General features: G+C 38.0%; 1 protein-coding gene across 1 annotated transcript in view; it reads left to right on the top strand.

Moving 5' to 3' along the window:
- The window catches only part of ENPP3 (ectonucleotide pyrophosphatase/phosphodiesterase 3), a 437,931-nt gene extending 419,024 nt beyond the window's left edge, over positions 1–18,907 (top strand). Inside the window, exon 25 of the mRNA XM_053710678.1 lies at positions 18,351–18,907. Coding sequence (XP_053566653.1) covers positions 18,351–18,521 — 171 coding nt within the window. The 3' untranslated portion in view covers positions 18,522–18,907. The remainder of the gene's footprint in view (positions 1–18,350) is intronic.
- Positions 18,908–19,346: the final 439 nt, after the last annotated feature.

Below are 19,346 nucleotides of genomic sequence, written 5' to 3'. Positions count from 1 at the left end.
AACCTAAGTTACAATTAAACCTAACACTACACTATCAATAAATTAATTAAATACAATATCTACAAATAACTACAATGAAATAAACTAACTAAAGTACAAAAAATAAAAAAGAACTAAGTTACAAAAAATAAAAAAATATTTACAAACATAAGAAAAATCTTACAACAATTTTAAACTAATTACACCTACTCTAAGCCCCCTAATAAAATAACAAAGCCCCCCAAAATAAAAAAATGCCCTACCCTATTCTAAATTACTAAAGTTCAAAGCTCTTTTACCTTACCAGCCCTGAACAGGGCCCTTTGCGGGGCATGCCCCAAGAAGTTCAGCTCTTTTGCCTGTAAAAAAAAACATACAATACCCCCCCCCCAACATTACAACCCACCACCCACATACCCCTAATCTAACCCAAACTCCCCTTAAATAAACCTAACACTAAGCCCCTGAAGATCATCCTACCTTGTCTTCACCATACCAGGTTCACCGATCGGTCCTGGCTCCAAAATCTTCATCCAACCCAAGCGGGGGCTGGCGATCCATCATCCGGCGGCTGAAGAGGTCCAGAAGAGGCTCCAAAGTCTTCATCCTATACGGGAAGAAGAGGCGATCCGGACCGGCAACCATCTTGATCCAAGCGGCATCTTCTATCTTCATCCGATGACGACCGGCTCCATCTTGAAGACCTCCAGCGCGGATCCGTCCTCTTCTTCCGACGACTTCCCGACGAATGACGGTTCCTTTAAGGGTCGTCATCCAAGATGGCGTCCCTCAAATTCCGATAGGCTGATAGGATTCTATCAGCCAATCGGAATTAAGGTAGGAAAATTCTGATTGGCTGATGGAATCAGCCAATCAGAATCAAGTTCAATCCGATTGGCTGATCCGATCAGCCAATCAGATTGAGCTTGCATTCTATTGGCTGATCGGAACAGCCAATAGAATGCGAGCTCAATCTGAAAAAATCCTCCAAAACCGTGTGATAATCCAAATGTTAGTGTTAAATCCAAACCATCAAAAATAATCAATTGCAAAAAATCAGTGGCCACTGTTAAAAACAAAACAAGACATGCAGATTGTGATGAGACCTACAAATAGATCTTCCTAATAAAGATATTCTTTGGAGAGGAAGTGCCTGCAACCACAGCAGGACCAGAGGGTTGTTATGGGGTGTCTAGGTCTCCTCAGAAGCCCGGCAGTCCCAAATAACACCAGTCGACGCGTTTCGGTCTATGCTAGACCTTTTTCAAGACTCCAACTAGATACCTGTAAGAGGTTAACGGTAGTGATTTTAATCAATTAATAGAGTTTAATTGTTTTTATGTATATTTTAACTGTTTGTTTGTAACATGGATCCATGCATGCTTTGAAATAAAGTGTAATCTTATTTTATTCTGCATTTTAAAGTTATATTGACTACAGTCCAATTGTTCAGACCCAGCCTTATTTGGCGCTTTGGTTTTCAAACTTTATCTGATCAGCCCCATTGTTTTCTATGGGGGAATCGTGCACGAGCACGTTTTTGAGGCTGGCCGCGTCTGTAAGCAACTCTGGTATCGAGAGTTGCAGTGGCGTTAAATATGCCTCTACGCTCCCTTTTTGGAGCCTAACACAGCCTTTCTGTGGACTCTCAATACCAGAGTTATTTTAAAGGTGCAGCCAGAAAAAAGCCAGCGTTAGCTACGCGGGTCGTTACCGACAAAACTCTAAATCTAGCCGTCAGTTTCTTCTTTGAGAGACTGGAAGAAGTCTAGAAAAGGCCTGGCCCAACATCGGGTAGCTTCATCTGTACGCAAAGTTGACCCTTCTACAGTCTGAAGAAGCTTGATCAGGAATGGTCTTTTTCAGAAGCAGAGCAGGGTGAAAAGGCCAAGATATGCTAAAGCTCACAAATATTGGAATGAAGATCAGTGCAAAAGAGTATTATGGAGTGACGAATACAAGTTTGACATTTTTGGGTCCAATCGTCAATATATGAGAAGAAGAGTTGGAGAGAGAGTGCTTGCAACCTTTAGTGAAACATGGTGGAGAGTCTGTCCTTGTTTGGGGCTGCATTTCTGCCAGTGGTGTTGTTGTTGGTGATTTTGTCTGAATTGATGGGATCATGAATGCTGAAAAGTACAGACAGGTTTTAATTCTTCACACCATTCCTTTTGGAAAGCGCCTGATTGGGAATGGTTTTATTTTTCACCAATCCTATTTGGAGAGAAAAACAGCCAATAAAACTTTGACAGTCATGGACTAGTCTCCACAGAGTCCAGACTTGAATATTATATAGGCTGTATGAAATTATATGGACAGAGAAAGAAATAAAAGTTAACCGAAATCTAAAGAAGAACTCTGGGAAGTGCTGAAAGAAGCCTGGAATAATATACCAGGTGAAGATTACTTCAGAAAACTTCAGGACATTCTCCCCAAAAGAGTTCAAGATGTGCTTAGTGCCAAGGGAGGTCACACTAAATACTTACCTTTGCCTGAAGGAGTTATTTTGTTCTGAAAATTGTGGTTTTTTTTTAATATTTTGTGTACATATTTCCTGTATTTTCTGTTTGTATCTTAATATGGAGACTGAAAAATAAATATGGATAGTCATTAAAACTTTGCTGAAACAACAAATCTAATTGTGGCCTGATTTTTGCATAGTACTGTATGTCCTCTTCCCCCACCTAAGGGACATGTGATATCTGAGCTGAAGAGCTGGATGCTGGAGGTTTTGCCCTCTGCCTTGATAGGGTGCTTGATTGTTCCACCAGACAGGGAGGTCCGCTTAGCTACCAGCAATAAACTAATAGCATAACTTATGATGGCTGGAAATGGAGATAACAAGCTAATATCATGTCAGAATTTACTTTACAGACCTAACAACTGCAAATGTATTCAAGTTTGATCATTTTCACAAACACTGAGACCTTTTACAAATAGTTCACAGCTATTAAATATTCTGGTCTGACCATATTGACATCTGCCCTTAATCCACTTTATCATCTGCTTTAGTACTGAGCCTTATGAGTGGCTATTCTTTTCTTTACAATACATGAGAGCTTTAATTAGTATTCCTCATGTCATTACACCACTGAGACAAGGAACAAGTCCTACTTTTAGGAGCCCTCTGTGCTGCAATCAAATAATAGTTTTGATAGCTTCTTAGTTCTAAATCATATACCCAAAACATTATTATTTTTGGATACACTAGTCTCCCATAGATATTATTGTATGCCACTATTACTCTATTCATGTCTAATGGGTGACTCCACTATACTAAGAGGGATTATTAATACTATTTGCTGTCAACCATATCTACTTATAGCTGACACAGATTATCCTTTTTGTCCAAATTTGCAGTCACACTACAGTTAATTGTGTAATCTTTGTGTTTCTACCTCCTACTCAATACTATTCATATTTTTATGTATACTAAGGTCCAAAAGTGACCATTGTTCTAGTTCCATAAGATTAGTTAGGTCAAAGAGTAACCTACTGATTACTGAGAGGAATTTATAATAGAAAAGGTTTAACTTATATCTGTTTAACTATATTGCTGATGCACTGTTTTATTTATAACACACATTTAACTGTGTACTATCATGTACACATCATGTACACATTTAACTGTGTACTATCATGTTAGCCAGAAATAACTTGTAAATGTGCTATTATTGTGGTTGGTCATGTATTTTATGTTGTAATTTCTAACAACCTCAATACAAGATTAAAAAAATATTCCTTTGCATTACAATATAGGTTTTAATTTAGGGACTGACACAGGCAGCCAAAACAACTGCAAATGTATTCATGAAAAAGTTGTTAGTCAGATCTGGAGCTATAAAGACTTACATTTGTGCTATAAAATGTTAAATGGGCAGTCACAAAAAAATGAAACTGCTCATTTCCTCATTGCACGCATGTGCAGTTTTCATAGATGAGGAGAGTCCATGGATGTCCATAACATGTATGATATACTTCCTGCCAGCAAGTGGAGGTCAAGAACCCTCAAGAGTTTTCAATCCCTCCAAACTCTGCTCCTCTCCAGTTAGTTCTTGGCCTCTGAGGTGAGAGGATGACTGAAGTGCTCTGCAATCAAGTTTTATTTTATAATTTATTATTGGGAGGTCAGACCTGACTTGACACCCAATCCCCCTCTTTCAGTTTTACAAAAAGAAGATTAGAATAGGTGAGTGAAACAGGGGTTGGAGATTACCTCTCTTATGGCATTGTCGGTACTCTCACGGGTAACTCTCTCAGCCATAACTGCCCTTTGGTGTTGCAGGGACCCTGTCCCTCAGCCTCCACTAAATAGATTACAGGTATATCAGTTCATATCCTCTGTAGTATATTTACTTGCACTGGATGGGCTCTCTATTGCAACAGCGTTCAGTGAGGGAGAAAGGCCTCAGCAAGCTGGTAAGATCAGTGGAGGGGTCTGCAGTCAAGGTAGGGGACTAAGACACCACATACAGCTCATTCACTGTCACTGGTATCCTATTCCATAGATAACATATAGTTTGGGGGTTTCTAGCCCTTTCACTTGGTACTTTACCTATAGGCTTAACACCTAAAATTGTGAAATGTGGGCTCCAAATTCTCCAGTATCATTCTCTACACTCCCCTTAGCAGCAAACCCATCCAGACTGTCGCCTAACAGCTCCTGAGCAATCAGTGTTGACGAGTTTCACTGCTTGCTGTTACACACTCAAGTCCATGTCAGAAGCGTTGCTGCAAGACTGTCACACTTGAGAGGCTGTGCCTGTTCCACAGCATGAATCCTGGAGGGTAAGACCGTTTTATATATACACTTTTGCTATACAGGGTCACAGTGTGGCTCCTTTATGCCTCGATAGGATCAAGGGTTAATATCTCCTTCAGAGAGATTATTTGAACAGCTAGGGGTTATTTATAACTGCTTTAATATGAGAGTTCTTGGGCTCATAGACTGTGTGCTTTTGGCTTGGAACAAACAGGTTTCATTTTCGTTTTTTAGTGTTGCACAGCTCATAATAGCTTAGCGCCTTTTTCATAGCAGGGGAAGTCCTGTCCTACACACCACGTGACCAGCCCGGGTGCGGTCTTCTCATTTTCCTACTATCCTACTGCGGACATTACTCCTAGGCAAGGTTACCCATCAACATTCTAGAACTTTGTGCGATCTTTCGGATTCTTGGCCCCTTCACATTCAGGAAAAATTAATCGGTCTTCAGTCAGACAACGTCATGACTGTAGCATACATCAATCATCAAGGAGGAACTCGGAGTCCCCTTGTCATGCAAGAAGTTTCTCACATTCTGTCTTGGGCAGAAAAAAACACTGCACACTGTCTACTATTAACATTCCTGGAGTAAACAACTGCGAAGCAGATTACTAAATCATCAGTCTGTACATCCAGGAGAATGGTCTCTTCATCAGGATGTGTTCAATCAACTAATCCTAAAATGGGGTCTTCCAGAAATAGACTTTATGACCTCCAAGCTAAATCACAAACTTCCAGTTAATTGAGCAAGGTCAAAAGATCCAAGAATTGAAATGATCGATGCTCTAGTTTTTCCTTGGAACTTTCAACTGGCCTATCTCTTTCCTCTGTTTGTTCTTTATCCAAGAATCATTGAAATAATAAAACAGGAACTAGCATCAGTAATTCTCATAGCTCCAGCATGGCCACGCAGAACTTGGTATGCGTATCTCATCCAGATGTCCTTCTCCCCTCCTTGGAGTCTTCCTCTCAGGGAAGATCTGCTGTCTCAATGTCCTCTTTATTATCACAACCTCCAAGCTCTGAATTTGATGGCGTGGAGGTTAAAAGCCTCAACAGTAGAGTCTTCTCAGATTCGATAATCTCTACTCTTCTGCAAGCCAGGAAACTGGTTACACAGAAGATTTACCATACAATTTGGAAATCTTATTTTATTTGGTGTTCTTCTAAAGGTTTTTCTTGGAAATCATTTAGAATTCCTAAAATTCTTCAGTTTCTCTAAGATGGCCTGGAGAAAGGCTTATCAGCTAGCTCTTTAAAAGGTCAAATTTCTGGCTTGTCTGTTTAGTTTCATAAGAACTTGACAAAGTTTAATGATGTTCAAACTTTTTTTCCGGCCTTGGTGAGAATTTGTCCTGTTATTAGGCCTATTTCTCCTCCTTGGAACCTTAACCTGGTTCTATCTGTTTTGCAAGGTCCTACCTTTGAACCTTTGCATAATTTGGACCTAGAATTGTTGTCTTGGGAGGTTCTTTTTCTACTAGCCATCTTTTCAGCTAGACGAGTTTCTGAACTCTTTCTTCTGATCCTCCCTTTTTGGATTTTCATCAGGATAAAGCAGTTCTTAGAACTAAATACGATTTTCTTCCTAAGGTTGCACCTTCTGAAAACATTAACCAGGAAATTGTTGTTTCAACTCTTTGCACAAATCCTTCTAATTCTAAAGAACATCTTCTACATAATTTGGATGTGGTTAGAACCTTAAAATATTATCTTCAGGCTACTTAAGATTTTAGACAAACCTCTAGCTTGTTTGTCTATTTTTTTATGTAATAGGAAAGGTCAAAAGGCCACAGCAGTGACATTAGCTTCATGGCTGAAAAAGACAATACGTTAAGCTTACTTAGTTGTGGCAAAACTGCCTCCAAAATGAGTTACTGCACATATTACTAGAGGCTTTCTTGGAACAGATTTGCAAAGCGGCAATTTTGGTCTTCTCTTCATACCTTTTCTAAATTTTTACCATTTTGATATTTTTGCTTCTCCAGAAGCTGCTTTTGGCAGGAAACTCCTTCAGGCCACAGTGTTTGGCAAATAGGAACTGCCCTTTATTTTTTCCACCCATCCTTAACATGGACTCTCAGCTTTGGTATTTTATCCCACAAGTTATGAACACCCATGGACTCTCCTCATCTACGAAAGGAAACAGAATTTATACTTACTGATAAATGTATTTCTTTTGGGAGACAGAAGAGTCCTTGGAACCTGTCTTATTTTTGTAGAATCTAAGGGGGACTGTTCTTATTTGCACTTCTTAACCCTGCTTTCGGTCTCTCCTTCAATTGTTTCTACCGCTACCCTCTGCTCGGCTATACGGCTTAACTGGAGAGGAGTAGAGTTGAAAGCTCTTGTGAGGGTTCTAGACCTCCACCTACTGGCAGGAAGTATATCCCACATGTTATGGACACCCATGGACTCTCCTCACTCCAAAAGAAAGAAATTTATCGGTAAGTATAATTTCTTTTTTTTCAATACTGAATATTGTTTTACTTTTTTATTGCTAAAATGACTTTGGTGAAGAAATGTTTTTTTCCAGCAGACCTCCCAACTGTCCCTATTTCAGAGGGCCAGTCCCTGATTCTGAGCTCTGACCCACTGTCCCTCTAAGACATATGTCCCTATTTGCAAAATTCCCCTTAGCCCCACCCATGGAACTCTCAGACATGCTGATAAACTAACCAGACACACCCATTGACCACCCAGACACACCCTCAATCCCATCCCACCCATGACGACACCCTTCCCAAAACAGTTCCACCCTCATCAACCTCCTCAGTCCCTGATACAGAGCCACACATGTTGGGCGGTATGGCTGTGCTTCTGTGGAGAATTTTATAGATTACCAAAACAAGGTATTTTCTGCTTTTTATTAAAGGTCCTCAATAGTTGAAAAATTCCATGTTCTAATTCATTGAAGCATTCAATTTTAAGACTATTGACCCTACACTACTACACAACTCAGATCAGCAGCATTTTTTCCGCTTGGGACCAGCAGTGCTCTGCAGGTTCAAAGTGGCACTTCTACTCTGTGTTTAACCCCCTTTGCAGGGGTTAAAAATACAGTAGTGTAGGGTTGATATAGTCTTAAAATGACATGATCTAACAAATTAGGGCATGGGATTTTTCAACTATTATGGGTCATTCTAGTGCATAATTCCCATGCTCTTATTCATTCTAATAAATTAGAACATGTCATTTTTGCACTAGAGTGTCCCTTTAAACACCAGCACTAACTTAAAAGGGCATTAAACTTAACATTTACTCTCCCCATAAAGGGCCAGATTACAAGTGGAGCGCTAAATATGGTTTTCGTGAAAGCAATATTTGCGCTCGACTGAGCAATACCAGAGCACGTTAATGTGCTCTGGTATTATAAGTTGAGAGCAATGAGAATGTGAGCTCGTATTCGCATCGATGGTAAGCATCGTGCTTCCATAGGCTCCAATGGGACCCTTGTTTTCATGCCTTGAGTCACAGCATGAGAGCCAGCGCAGTGATGGCAGCAAATAGTAAATATATGTATATGACTATATACAAAATATTTGTGTTTGTATGTGTATATACACATAATAACACACACACATATATATATATATATATATATACTGTATATATATATATATATATATATATATATATATATATTTACTGGGAACACACAGTTCCCATAGAATGCAATTTAAAGGCCCCACACTCGCCAACTTTAGCCCCCAAAAACTTCCTGGTGTGGTTAAATTTATAAACACTAATTACTGCAAGCTCGATGTAGCAATAACCAGCCGTTTGTAATGGCTGGCTGTTTATTGCATGTGTGCTATAAATTAGCGCTCCACTTGTAATCTAGCCCAAAATATTTAATTAAGAATAATAAAATAACATTGCATACACATTAATTTATTTATGTAGCCTGAGTATCATTTCAGATCCACTTCCTCTAGAGAGACTTGAGTGCCTGTATTGTATTTAAAAGGACATGAAACCCAACATATTTCTTTTGTGATTCAGAAAGAGCAAACACATTTTAAAAAAACGGTTTCCAATAACTTCTATTATAAAATTTGCTTTGGTCTCCTGGTATTCTTTGTTGAAAAGTTACTTGGGTGGCAGGAAAAAGCTGCTATGTATAACATTCTTGCAAAACTGTTGTCATATAGTGCTGCAGACACGTGCACACTCCTAAGCTCACCTGCCTGCTTTTTTTTTTATTTACATTTTTATTTTATTGATATTGCATACATATAACTTATAGAACATGATCTGTCATACACCTATTCCTCTACAAAATATTGGTGACCATACATTGTTTAGGAAGCTAGAATACACGATTAATAATCTAAAGAAATACTTCCATAGTATATGTAATACAGTCACAGAACTAACATATAGTGCATAGCTATCTTTCATTGGTTTATATATGCTTATGTAGGTGCCCTAAGCTTGTACGAAAGAACTTATGGAATCGTTGCCTCATTTTAGTTTAGAGAATAGGGGAGGGTATATAAAAAAACTTCTATGGTTATGCATGCGTATAGAGAATTTGGAGAAATGAATATGGGATCTGTGTCCCTCATTTTATCAGATAAACTATGGGGGAGGGGGGGAGACGGTGCCAGCACCAATGGAGAGGGTATGATGTGCCTTATGTATGTTGTAAATACTTCTTCATATAATATGTTACATTCCAACAGTATCCTATAGCATAAGAGCTAGTATATTTGAAACAAGATGTATAGATGTAAATATGCACTAAATAATAAACCTTAGTTTGTTGTATCCCAACAATATAATACAAGATAGTTACAAGTTTAACTTACCTACATATATTGCTACCATAACTTATATACAATAAATGTAAATAACCACATAAAAAATGCACTGTACCCTTAGAGAGCAATGCCAGAGTATATCACAATTTATAAACAGCTCTTCCCCTATAAGGTAGATATTTTAAGTGTAGCATTATTGTAATATAGCCATCACTTCTTTTATGTTCCCTATAGATACCAGCAAACTTGTTAGAAAAATACACACCATTTGCCTATAAAAGGCCCTAATAACTTATTGAAGTAAGGTCCGAAACCAGAATGAACTTCTACTTTATGTCATGTAATTGTCAAGAGTCCATGAGCTAGTGACGTATGGGATATACAATCCTACCAAGAGGGGCAAAGTTTCCCAAACCTCAAAATGCCTATAAATACACCCCTCACCACACCCACAATTCAGTTTTACAAACTTTGCCTCCTATGGAGGTGGAGAAGTACGTTTGTGCTTAGATTCTACGTTGATATGCTCTTCTCAGCATTTTGAAGCCTGATTCCTCTCAGAGTACAGTGAATGTCAGAGGAATGTGAAGGGAGTATCACCTATTGAATGCAACGGTTTTCCTCGTGGGAGATCTATTTCATAGGTTCTCTGTTATCGGTCATAGAGATTCATCTCCTACCTCCCTTATTCAGATCGACAATATACTTTCATATTCCATTATCTCTGCTGATAACTGTTTCAGTACTGGTTTGGCTATCTGCTATATGTGGATGGGGGTCTTTCGGTAAGTATGTTTTCATTACTTAAGACACTCTCAGCTATGGTTTGGCACTTTATGCATTAATATAAATTTCTAAATATATGTATTGTACTTATATTTGCCATGGGTCAGGTTTATGTATATTTCCTTTTTGCAGACTATCAGTTTCATATTTGCGAAAAAACATATTTGGGAAAAAACATATTTAGGAAAAAAAAATTCTTACCTGGGATTTAGTCTTTTCTCAATTGACTGCTTTTTCATTAAATTTCCCGGGCAAACTTAGGCTCGCGAGGGTGCTAAATGCCAACGTTTATTGCGTCCTTCTTGGTGCGAGAATTTTTTGTCACACGGGTACGTCCAATGACGCAAATTCGTCATTTCCGGCGACTTAGTTGACGCCGAGTTCCTTGCACAAGGTTGCGTTTACAATGACGCGAGTGTGTCATTTTCGGATGTTATTAGCGCCAAAAAAAATTCAGTTTGCGTTGTGCGTCATACTTGGCGCCAAACAATTTCATTATTTATAACCCCATTCCTATATGCCTCTAGCCTTTTTCTATGTCAGAGGGATGTGCTATTTGCATTTTTTTCTCATTCCTGAAACTGCCATATAAGGAAATTGAAAATTTTGCTTTATATGTTGTTTTTTCTCTTACATTTGCAGGATGTCTCAATCTGATCCTGTCTCAGAAACCACTGTCGGAACCCTGCTGCCTGATAACAGTTCTACCAAAGCTAAGTGCATTTGTTGTAAATTTGTAAAGATTATATCTCCAGCTGTGGTATGTAATAGTTATCATGATAAGCTTTTACATGCAGAGAATGTGTCCATCAGTAATAGTACAATGTCTGTTGTTCCTTCAACATCTAATGTACATGATATACCTGTGAATATAAAAGATTTTATTGCTGATTCTATTCAGAAGGCTTTGTCTGCCATTTGGCCTTCTAATAAAAGTAAAAGGTATTTTAAAACTTCTCATAAAGTTGATGAAATTTCAAATGACCGACAACATACTGAATTATCCTCCTTTGATGAGGATCTATATGATTCAGAAGATCCTTCCTCAGATATTGACACTGACAAATCTACTTATTTATTTAAAATGGAGCATATTCATTCCTTGTTAAAAGAGGTGTTGATTACATTGGATATTGAGGAAACTAGTCCTCTTAGAATTTAAACATTTACTAGTTTTAATATCGTTTATAAACCTCCTGTGGTTACTCAAGAGTTTTTTTCAGTTCCTGATGCTATTTCTGATATGATTTCTAAGGAATGGAATAGGCCTGGTACTTCTTTTATTCCTTCTTCAAGGTTTAAAAAATCTTATTCTTTGCCAGCAGATTGGAGTTTTTGGAAAAGATCCCCAAAGTTGATGGGGCTATTTCTACTCTTGCTAAACGTACTACTATTCCTATGGAATATAGTACTTCTTTTAAAAACCCTTTAGATAGGAAACTTGAATCTTATCTAAGGAAAGCTTATTTATATTCTGGCTATCTTCTCAGGCCTGCCATTTCTATAGTTGATGTTGCAGCCGCATCAACTTTTTGGTTGGAAAGTTTAGCGCAACAGGAAATGGATCCTGATTTGTCGAGAATTGTTCGCTTGCTTCAAAATGCTAATCATTTTATCTGTGATGCCATTTTTGATATCATAAAAATTGATGTTAAATCTATGTCTTTAGCTATTTTAGAGTAATAAGTTATTTGGTTCTCAGTTGGATTCGATTATTTCAACTGTCACTGGGGGGAAGGGAGTTTTTTTTGCCTCAGGATAAAAGACCTAAGGGTAAATCTAAAGCTTCTATCCGTTTTTGTTTCTTTTCGACAAAATAAGGAACAGACACCTAATCCTTCCCCCAAAGAATCTGGTTCCAATTGGAAACCTTCTTCAAGTTGGAGTAAATCCAAACCGTTTAAGAAACCAAAGCCAGCCCCCAAGTCTGCATGAAGGTGCGGCCCTCATTCCAGCTCAGCTGGTAAGGGGCAGATTAAGATTCTTCCAAGACAATTGGGCAGATTCTGTCCAAAATCAATGGATTCAGAGTATTGTCTATCAAGGGTACCGAATAGGATTCACAGTAACACCTCCTGTGAGAAGATGTTTTCTCTCACGCATCCCAGCAAATCCAGTAAAGGCTCAGGCTTTTCTGAAGTGTGTTTTCAGACCTGGAGCTTTCAGGGGTAATCATACCAGTTCCGTTTCAGGAACAGGGTCTGGGGTTTTATTGAAATATATTCATTGTCTCAAAGAAAGAAAATTCATTCAGGTCAGTTCTGGATCTGAAAATTTTGAATCGTTATGTAAGAGTGCCAACTTTCAAAATGGTGACTATAAGGACTATTCTGCCTTTTGTTCAGCAAGGGCATTATATGTCCACAATAGACTTACAGGATGCATATCTTCATATTCCGATTCATCCAGACCACTATCAGTTTCTGAGATTTTCTTTTCTAGACAAGCATTACCAATTTGTCGCTCTTCCAATTGGCCTAGCGACAGCTCCAAGAATCTTTTCAAAGGATCTTGGTGCCCTACTCTCTGTAATCAGAGAACGGGGTATTGCGGTGTTTCCTTATTTGGACGATATCTTGGTACTAGCTCAGTCTTTACATTCTACAGAATCTCACACGAATCAACTAGTGTTGTTTCTTCAAAGACATGGTTGGAGGATCAATTTACCAAAAAGTAATTTGATTCCTCAGACAAGGGTCACCTTTTTAGGTTTCCAGATAGATTCAGTGTCCATGACTCTGTCTCTAACAGACAAGAGACAATTAAAATTGGTTTCAGCTTGTTGGAACCTTCAGTCTCAATCATTCCCTTCAGTAGCTATGTGCATGGAAGTTTTAGGTCTCATGACTGCAGCATCGGACGTGATCCCTTTTGCTTGTTTTCATATGAAACCTCTACAGCTTTGTATGCTGAACTAATGGTGCAGGGATTATACAAAGATATCATAATTATTATCCTTAAATCCCAATGTTCGACTATCTCTGACTTGGTAGTTAGATCACCATCTTATAGTTCAGGGGGCCTCTTTTGTTCATCCAACCTGGACTGTAATCACAACAGATGCAAGTATTTCAGGTTGGGGAGCTGTCTGGGGATCTCTGACAGCACAAGGGGTTTGGAAATCTCAAGAGGCGAGGTTACCAATCAATATTTTAGAACTCCGTGCTATTTTCAAGGCTCTTCAGGTTTGGCCTCTGTTGAAGAGAGAACCATTCATTTCAACTGTGGCATATGTCAATCATCAGGGTGGGACTCACAGTCCCCTAGCTATGAAAGAATTATCCCGGATACTTGCTTGGGCGGAATCCAGCTCTTGTCTAATTTCTGCAGTTCATATCCCAGGTATAGACAATTGGGAAGCGGATTATCTCAGCCGTCAGACTTTACATCCGGGGGAGCGGTCGCTCCATCCAGATGTGTTTTCTCAGATTGTTCAGATGTTGGGTCTTTCAGAAATAGATCTGATGGCTTCCCATCTAAACAAGAAACTACCCAGGTACCTGTCCAGGTCCAGGGATCCTCAGGCAGAAGCGGTGGATGCGTTAGCAGTTCCTTGGTGTTACCAACCTGCTTATATCTTCCCGCCTCTGGTTCTTCTTCCAAGAGTGATTTCCAAGATCATCATGGAACAATCATTTGTGCACTGGTAGCTCCAGCATGGCCTCACAGGTTTTGGTATGCGGATCTTGTTCAGATGTCAAGTTGCCAACCTTGGCCACTTCCATTAAGGCCAGACCTTCTGTCTCAAGGTCTATTTTTCCATCAGGATCTCAAATCATTAAATTTGAAGGTATGGAAATTGAACGCCTAGTACTTAGTCATAGGGGTTTAATACTATGTTACAGGCTCGTACATCTGTTTCTAGGAAGATTTATTATCGAGTTTGGATGACTTATATTTTATGCTGTTCTTCTCATAAATTCTCCTGGCATTCTTTTAGAATTCCTAGAATTTTACAGTTTCTTCAGGATGGTTTGTCATTAAATCAATCTCTCCTCCTTGGAGTCTTAATTTGGTTTTAAAGGCTTTACAGGCTCCTCCGTTTGAGCCTATGCATTCTTTGGACATTAAACTACTTTCTTGGAAAGTGTTGTTCCTTTTGGCCATCTCTTCTGCTAGAAGAGTTTCCAAATGATCTGCTCTTTCTTGTGAATCTCCTTTTCTGATTTTCCATCAGGATAAGGCAGTTTTGTGGACTTCATTTAAATTTCTACCTAAGGCTGTGAATTCTAATAACATTAATAGAGAAATTGTTGTCCCTTCTTTGTGTCCTAATCCTAAGAATTCTTTGGAGAGATCCTTACATTCTTTGGATGTGGTTAAAGCTTTGAAATATTATGTTGAAGCTACTAAAGATTTCGGGAAGACTTCTAGTCTATTTGTTATCTTTTCTGGTTCTTGGAAAGGTGAGAAGGCTTCTGCCATTTCCTTGGCATCTTGGTTTAAAGCTTTTGATTCATCAGGCTTATTTGTAGTCGGGTCTCAGAGAATTACAGCTCAGTCTACTAGATCAGTCTCCACTTCGTGGGCTTTTAAGAATGAAGCTTCAGTTGATCAGATTTGCAAAGCAGCAACTTGGTCTTTTTTGCATACATTTACTAAATTCTACCATTTTGATCTATTTGCTTCTTCAGAAGCAGTTTTTGGTAGAAAAGTTTTTCAGGCAGCTGTTTCAGTTTGATTCCTCTGCCTATGTTTAAGTTTTTTCTATTCATTATGAGAATAAACTTATATTTTGGGTTGTGGATTAATTTTTTTCAGCGGAAAATGGCTGTTATTATTTTATCCCTCCCTCTCTAGTGACTGTTCTGTGGAGTTCCACATCTTGGGTATTACTATCCCATACGTCACTAGCTCATGGACTCTTGCCAATTACATGAAAGAAAACATAATTTATGTAAGATTTTACCTGATAAATTAATTTATTTCATATTGGCAAGAGTCCATGAGACCCACCCTTTTTATGGTGGTTATGATTTTTTGTATAAAGCACAATTATTTCCAAATTCCTTTTTTGATGCTTTTTACTCCTTTCTTTATCACCCCACTACTTGGCTATTCGTTAAACTGAATTGTGGGTGTGGTGAGGGGTGTTTTTATAGGCATTTTGAGGTTTGGGAATTTTTGCCCCTCCTGGTAGGATTGTATATCCCATACGTCACTAGCTCATGGACTCTTGCCAATATGAAAGAAATGAATTTATCAGGTAAGTTCTTACATAAATTATGTTTTTTTGCAATAGATATTTGTGAGTCCCAACAATATATTGCCTTAACTTATGCTATATCACAACCCTGTGACTATGAGAAACATATATAAATCAATAAAACTAGCTGAAAATAGTGTATCCACATGCTATAGGTATATAGAGTGAATATAGAGATATAGTATAGTGTATAGGGATGTTTCTAGTTATATTATAGTAGAATTGTTGGGATACATATCAAAGGGAATCCAACATGTCCATAGTTATGCTATCTGTCTCACATTATCCTAGAGGGCAGAGGCAGCATAGAGTGTAAATAGGGTGTCACTATATGTACTCCCACTAGTATGTCTAGGGTGTACGTGTAGATGGGCTAACCTGGCGCCTAGGCTAGCCCTATAATAACTTTGTAATTACTCCCATTAGGTATAAAACAGATCAGCCTGGGGAAATGAGTATCTATCGCACACATTGCAGTAGAGATTTCCGTCCTGCCAGACATAAAATAACCTATGTAAAAATCTGTAATTAAAGACCTCTTACTAGTTATGTTACACCTGCCTGCTTTTTAACAAAGGAATAGAATGAGAAAAATGTGATAATAGAAGTAAATTAGAAAGTGTTTAAAATGACATGCTCTAGCAAATATGAAACCCAACATTTTTCTTTTATGATTATGGTGAAAATGTTTCCAAATCCAAAATTCTACACTCCTATTGGTCACATTATACCACTTTCTTTACCTACTTCCCTAATTGGCCAAAGCAGGAATATGGATTCTACCAGGTTTTGTAAGGGGCTGATCTTTGAACCTTGTAAATTATGCTAACAAAATTATAGTGTTAAATGATTTAAAACTATTTTTATCCCAGCTCCTTGCCACACCCCTGTCCCATCTCGTCCCATCTCGTCCATGGCACTGCATACTTGTGGCTTTATGTTCTTTTAAAATATTTTAATATAAGTATTAGCTGATAACTTTTGTTCAACGTAAATAAAATTATCTTTGCAAAAATATATTTTGTATTCAATCATTTTGGATTTTATTTCATGTTTGTGAGTGCTAATTAGGTGACTATATTATATATAACAATATTTAAATATTGTTTTAAAAGGACATTCCTGCAACACCTGAATATCTGTCCCTGGATTACAGGGTTTGCACATTTCAAAGAGAATGGTTACTATGTTGCTTTATAAATACTACCAGCTGTTAGAGCAAATTTATTAGCACCCTCTACCCGTAGTGTCTATAAAAAAATTACTATTTTTATTTATGAAATATAAAATGTGTTAGTCAAATAAAAAAAAATCCAGTACCGACCATAAATTAATCAAATACCAAAACCAAAGATAAACGAGTCCTCTGATGAAAGGAAAAGCAGTCTTAATTTTCAACGGTCCTCAGAAGCAATCCTCAAAGAAAAGAAAGAACAACCATAGCGTAAAACTGTACACTTAAATTGCACAAATCCCACACGAGAGTCAATCCTATTCACATGTAAAAGAGCTATCACCAGCTCTAGTGTAAGCGCTCTGTATAAAAAACCTACCAGTTCACAGCATACAATACTCCAATTTATTAAAAACAAATATAGACATAGGTCACTATGGATATAGAGCATAGGCTATTTTTACACATTTTGTATATATATGTGATTACAAGCAGGACCACATTAAAACACAGCAAGTGCAAAGCCACAACCATTTCACAATTTTCACCCCTCCTTGTGACTAGTCCGTCTGACATTTCACTCTGACATACGTTTCACTGAACGATTTCAGCTTTTTCAAGGAGACTTGTGTATTTCCAGTTGATGCTTCTTATGGGGGCCTATGTATGAAAGGCCTGTCGGACATGATCCAACATTGCGGATCATGTCCGACAGACCTCGCTGAATGCAGAGAGCAATACGCTTTCTGTATTCAGCATTGCACCAACAGCTCTTGTGAACTTCTGGTGCAACGCCGCCCCCTGCAGATTCGCAGCCAATCAGCCGCTTGCAGGGGGTGTCAATCAACCCGATCGTATTCGATCGGGTTGAATTGTGGCGATGTCTGTCCGCCTCTTTAGAGCAGGCAGACAGGTTATGGAGCAGCGGGGCTTCAAACGGAGCTTGATAGATATGCCCCATAGTCTTTATTCCGGATTGATTGGTGGATGTTCAGTTCAAATTGATTGGTTTTTATTTATGCCCCTGTGTGTTAATTTTAAGATTCTCAAAACGTCAGTCCTTGTTCCTTTTTATGTTAATGTTACAACCACTTATTTTTTTTAAATAACAACAATATTTATATATAATAATTATGCAACGTTAGTGCACAGTACTTCTCCAACCCTTCTATGACATATCTTACATGGGAGTTGTTAGAGCTATTTAGCTCAGCCCATATAAAATGTCTGTCATGCCTAGATTTTCTCCCGCTGAAGCTCGCCAAACCTGGAACGCGAATGCTCTGGTGTAGGTTGCGCGTCAATGTAAAAAATAAGCATTGATCGCTTCACATGAGTTGCGCGGAGAGCATAGGAAGTTGCGCATGTGCAAACCTGTAACCCCATTAAAGCCAGGCATTAGTGATGTCATCAAGCGCATGTGTACAAAAGGAATCCATAGCACGACAGATATGTTAGCGATAGGTGAATGGCTATTACTTTGAACAAAAAAAAGTCAGCAGAGCAGTAGGAAGTTAGGTAATATCCCATGGGGCTAACATTTGAGCTAAAACTATAAATGATAAACAAAATATACTGTATATGAAGAATTAAGTTATATTGATTACATTTTGCAAATGCAAAATTGGAGTCATTTATGAGTTTACTGTCCCTTTAATGTGTTTCTTTTTATTTCAGGATAACAAATCAGAATCTCTATGGGTTGAAGAGAGGCTTAGAGCACACTCGGCACGAGTCAGGGATGTGGAATTACTAACAGGGCTGGATTTCTATCAGGAATTGAAACTGCCTGTCCCCGAAATTTTACAGCTCAAGACATATCTACCAACATTTGAGACAATTGTCTGAAGCTCAGAAAGTGATTAGTACTTTACAGATGACTTTACAGTGTTTCATTATTCTACCGATGAGCAGTAGATTAGTTTTAGTAACAGCATATATGAAGGAATGTTCTGAAATCAATATCAGAATTAGAACTTAAAGTCATTAGTACATTTAAACACAAACATTAGACCTGAAACAACAAAATCCTTATTGATTACAACCAGACAGACAATGCAATGAAAACTGTTAAGTGCCTCTTTCAGTATTTATCATTTACACTTTTATTATTGTAGATTAGCCACATTGTTCTACGTCTGAAGCAGCAGGATTCATAGACTTTATAATCTTTTCACTGTAATTAATCAATTGAAAATGTCATTTTGATTAAATAAAAAGTAATGGTACCAAAATGCCATGCTTACACTTGTCTTACATATCAGCCTTTCTAGAGCCACTGCATGTAAAATGAAATTAAAGGGACAGTCACACAAAAATTGTTATTGTGTAAAAATATATATAATGCCTTTACTACTTATTCCCCAGTTTTGCACAACCAACATTGTTATATTAATATACTTTATAACCTTTAAACCTTTACATTTCTGCCTGTTTCTAAACCCCTACAGACAGCCTCTTATCACATGTTTTTTTATTAGCTTTTCACAGCAGGGGGGTGCTAATTCATGTGAGCCATATAGATAACAATGTGCTCACGCCCGTGGGTTGTGGATGACACTGCACCAATAGGCTTAAAGGGACATTATACACTCATTTTTTCTTTGCATATATGTTTTGTAGATGATCTATTTATATAGCCCATAATTTATTTATTTTTTAAATGTATAGTTT

This window comes from Bombina bombina, chromosome 4 (genome assembly GCF_027579735.1).
Source record: "Bombina bombina isolate aBomBom1 chromosome 4, aBomBom1.pri, whole genome shotgun sequence".
Lineage (NCBI taxonomy): Eukaryota > Metazoa > Chordata > Amphibia > Anura > Bombinatoridae > Bombina > Bombina bombina.
This window is presented reverse-complemented; position numbering and strand designations above follow the sequence as displayed.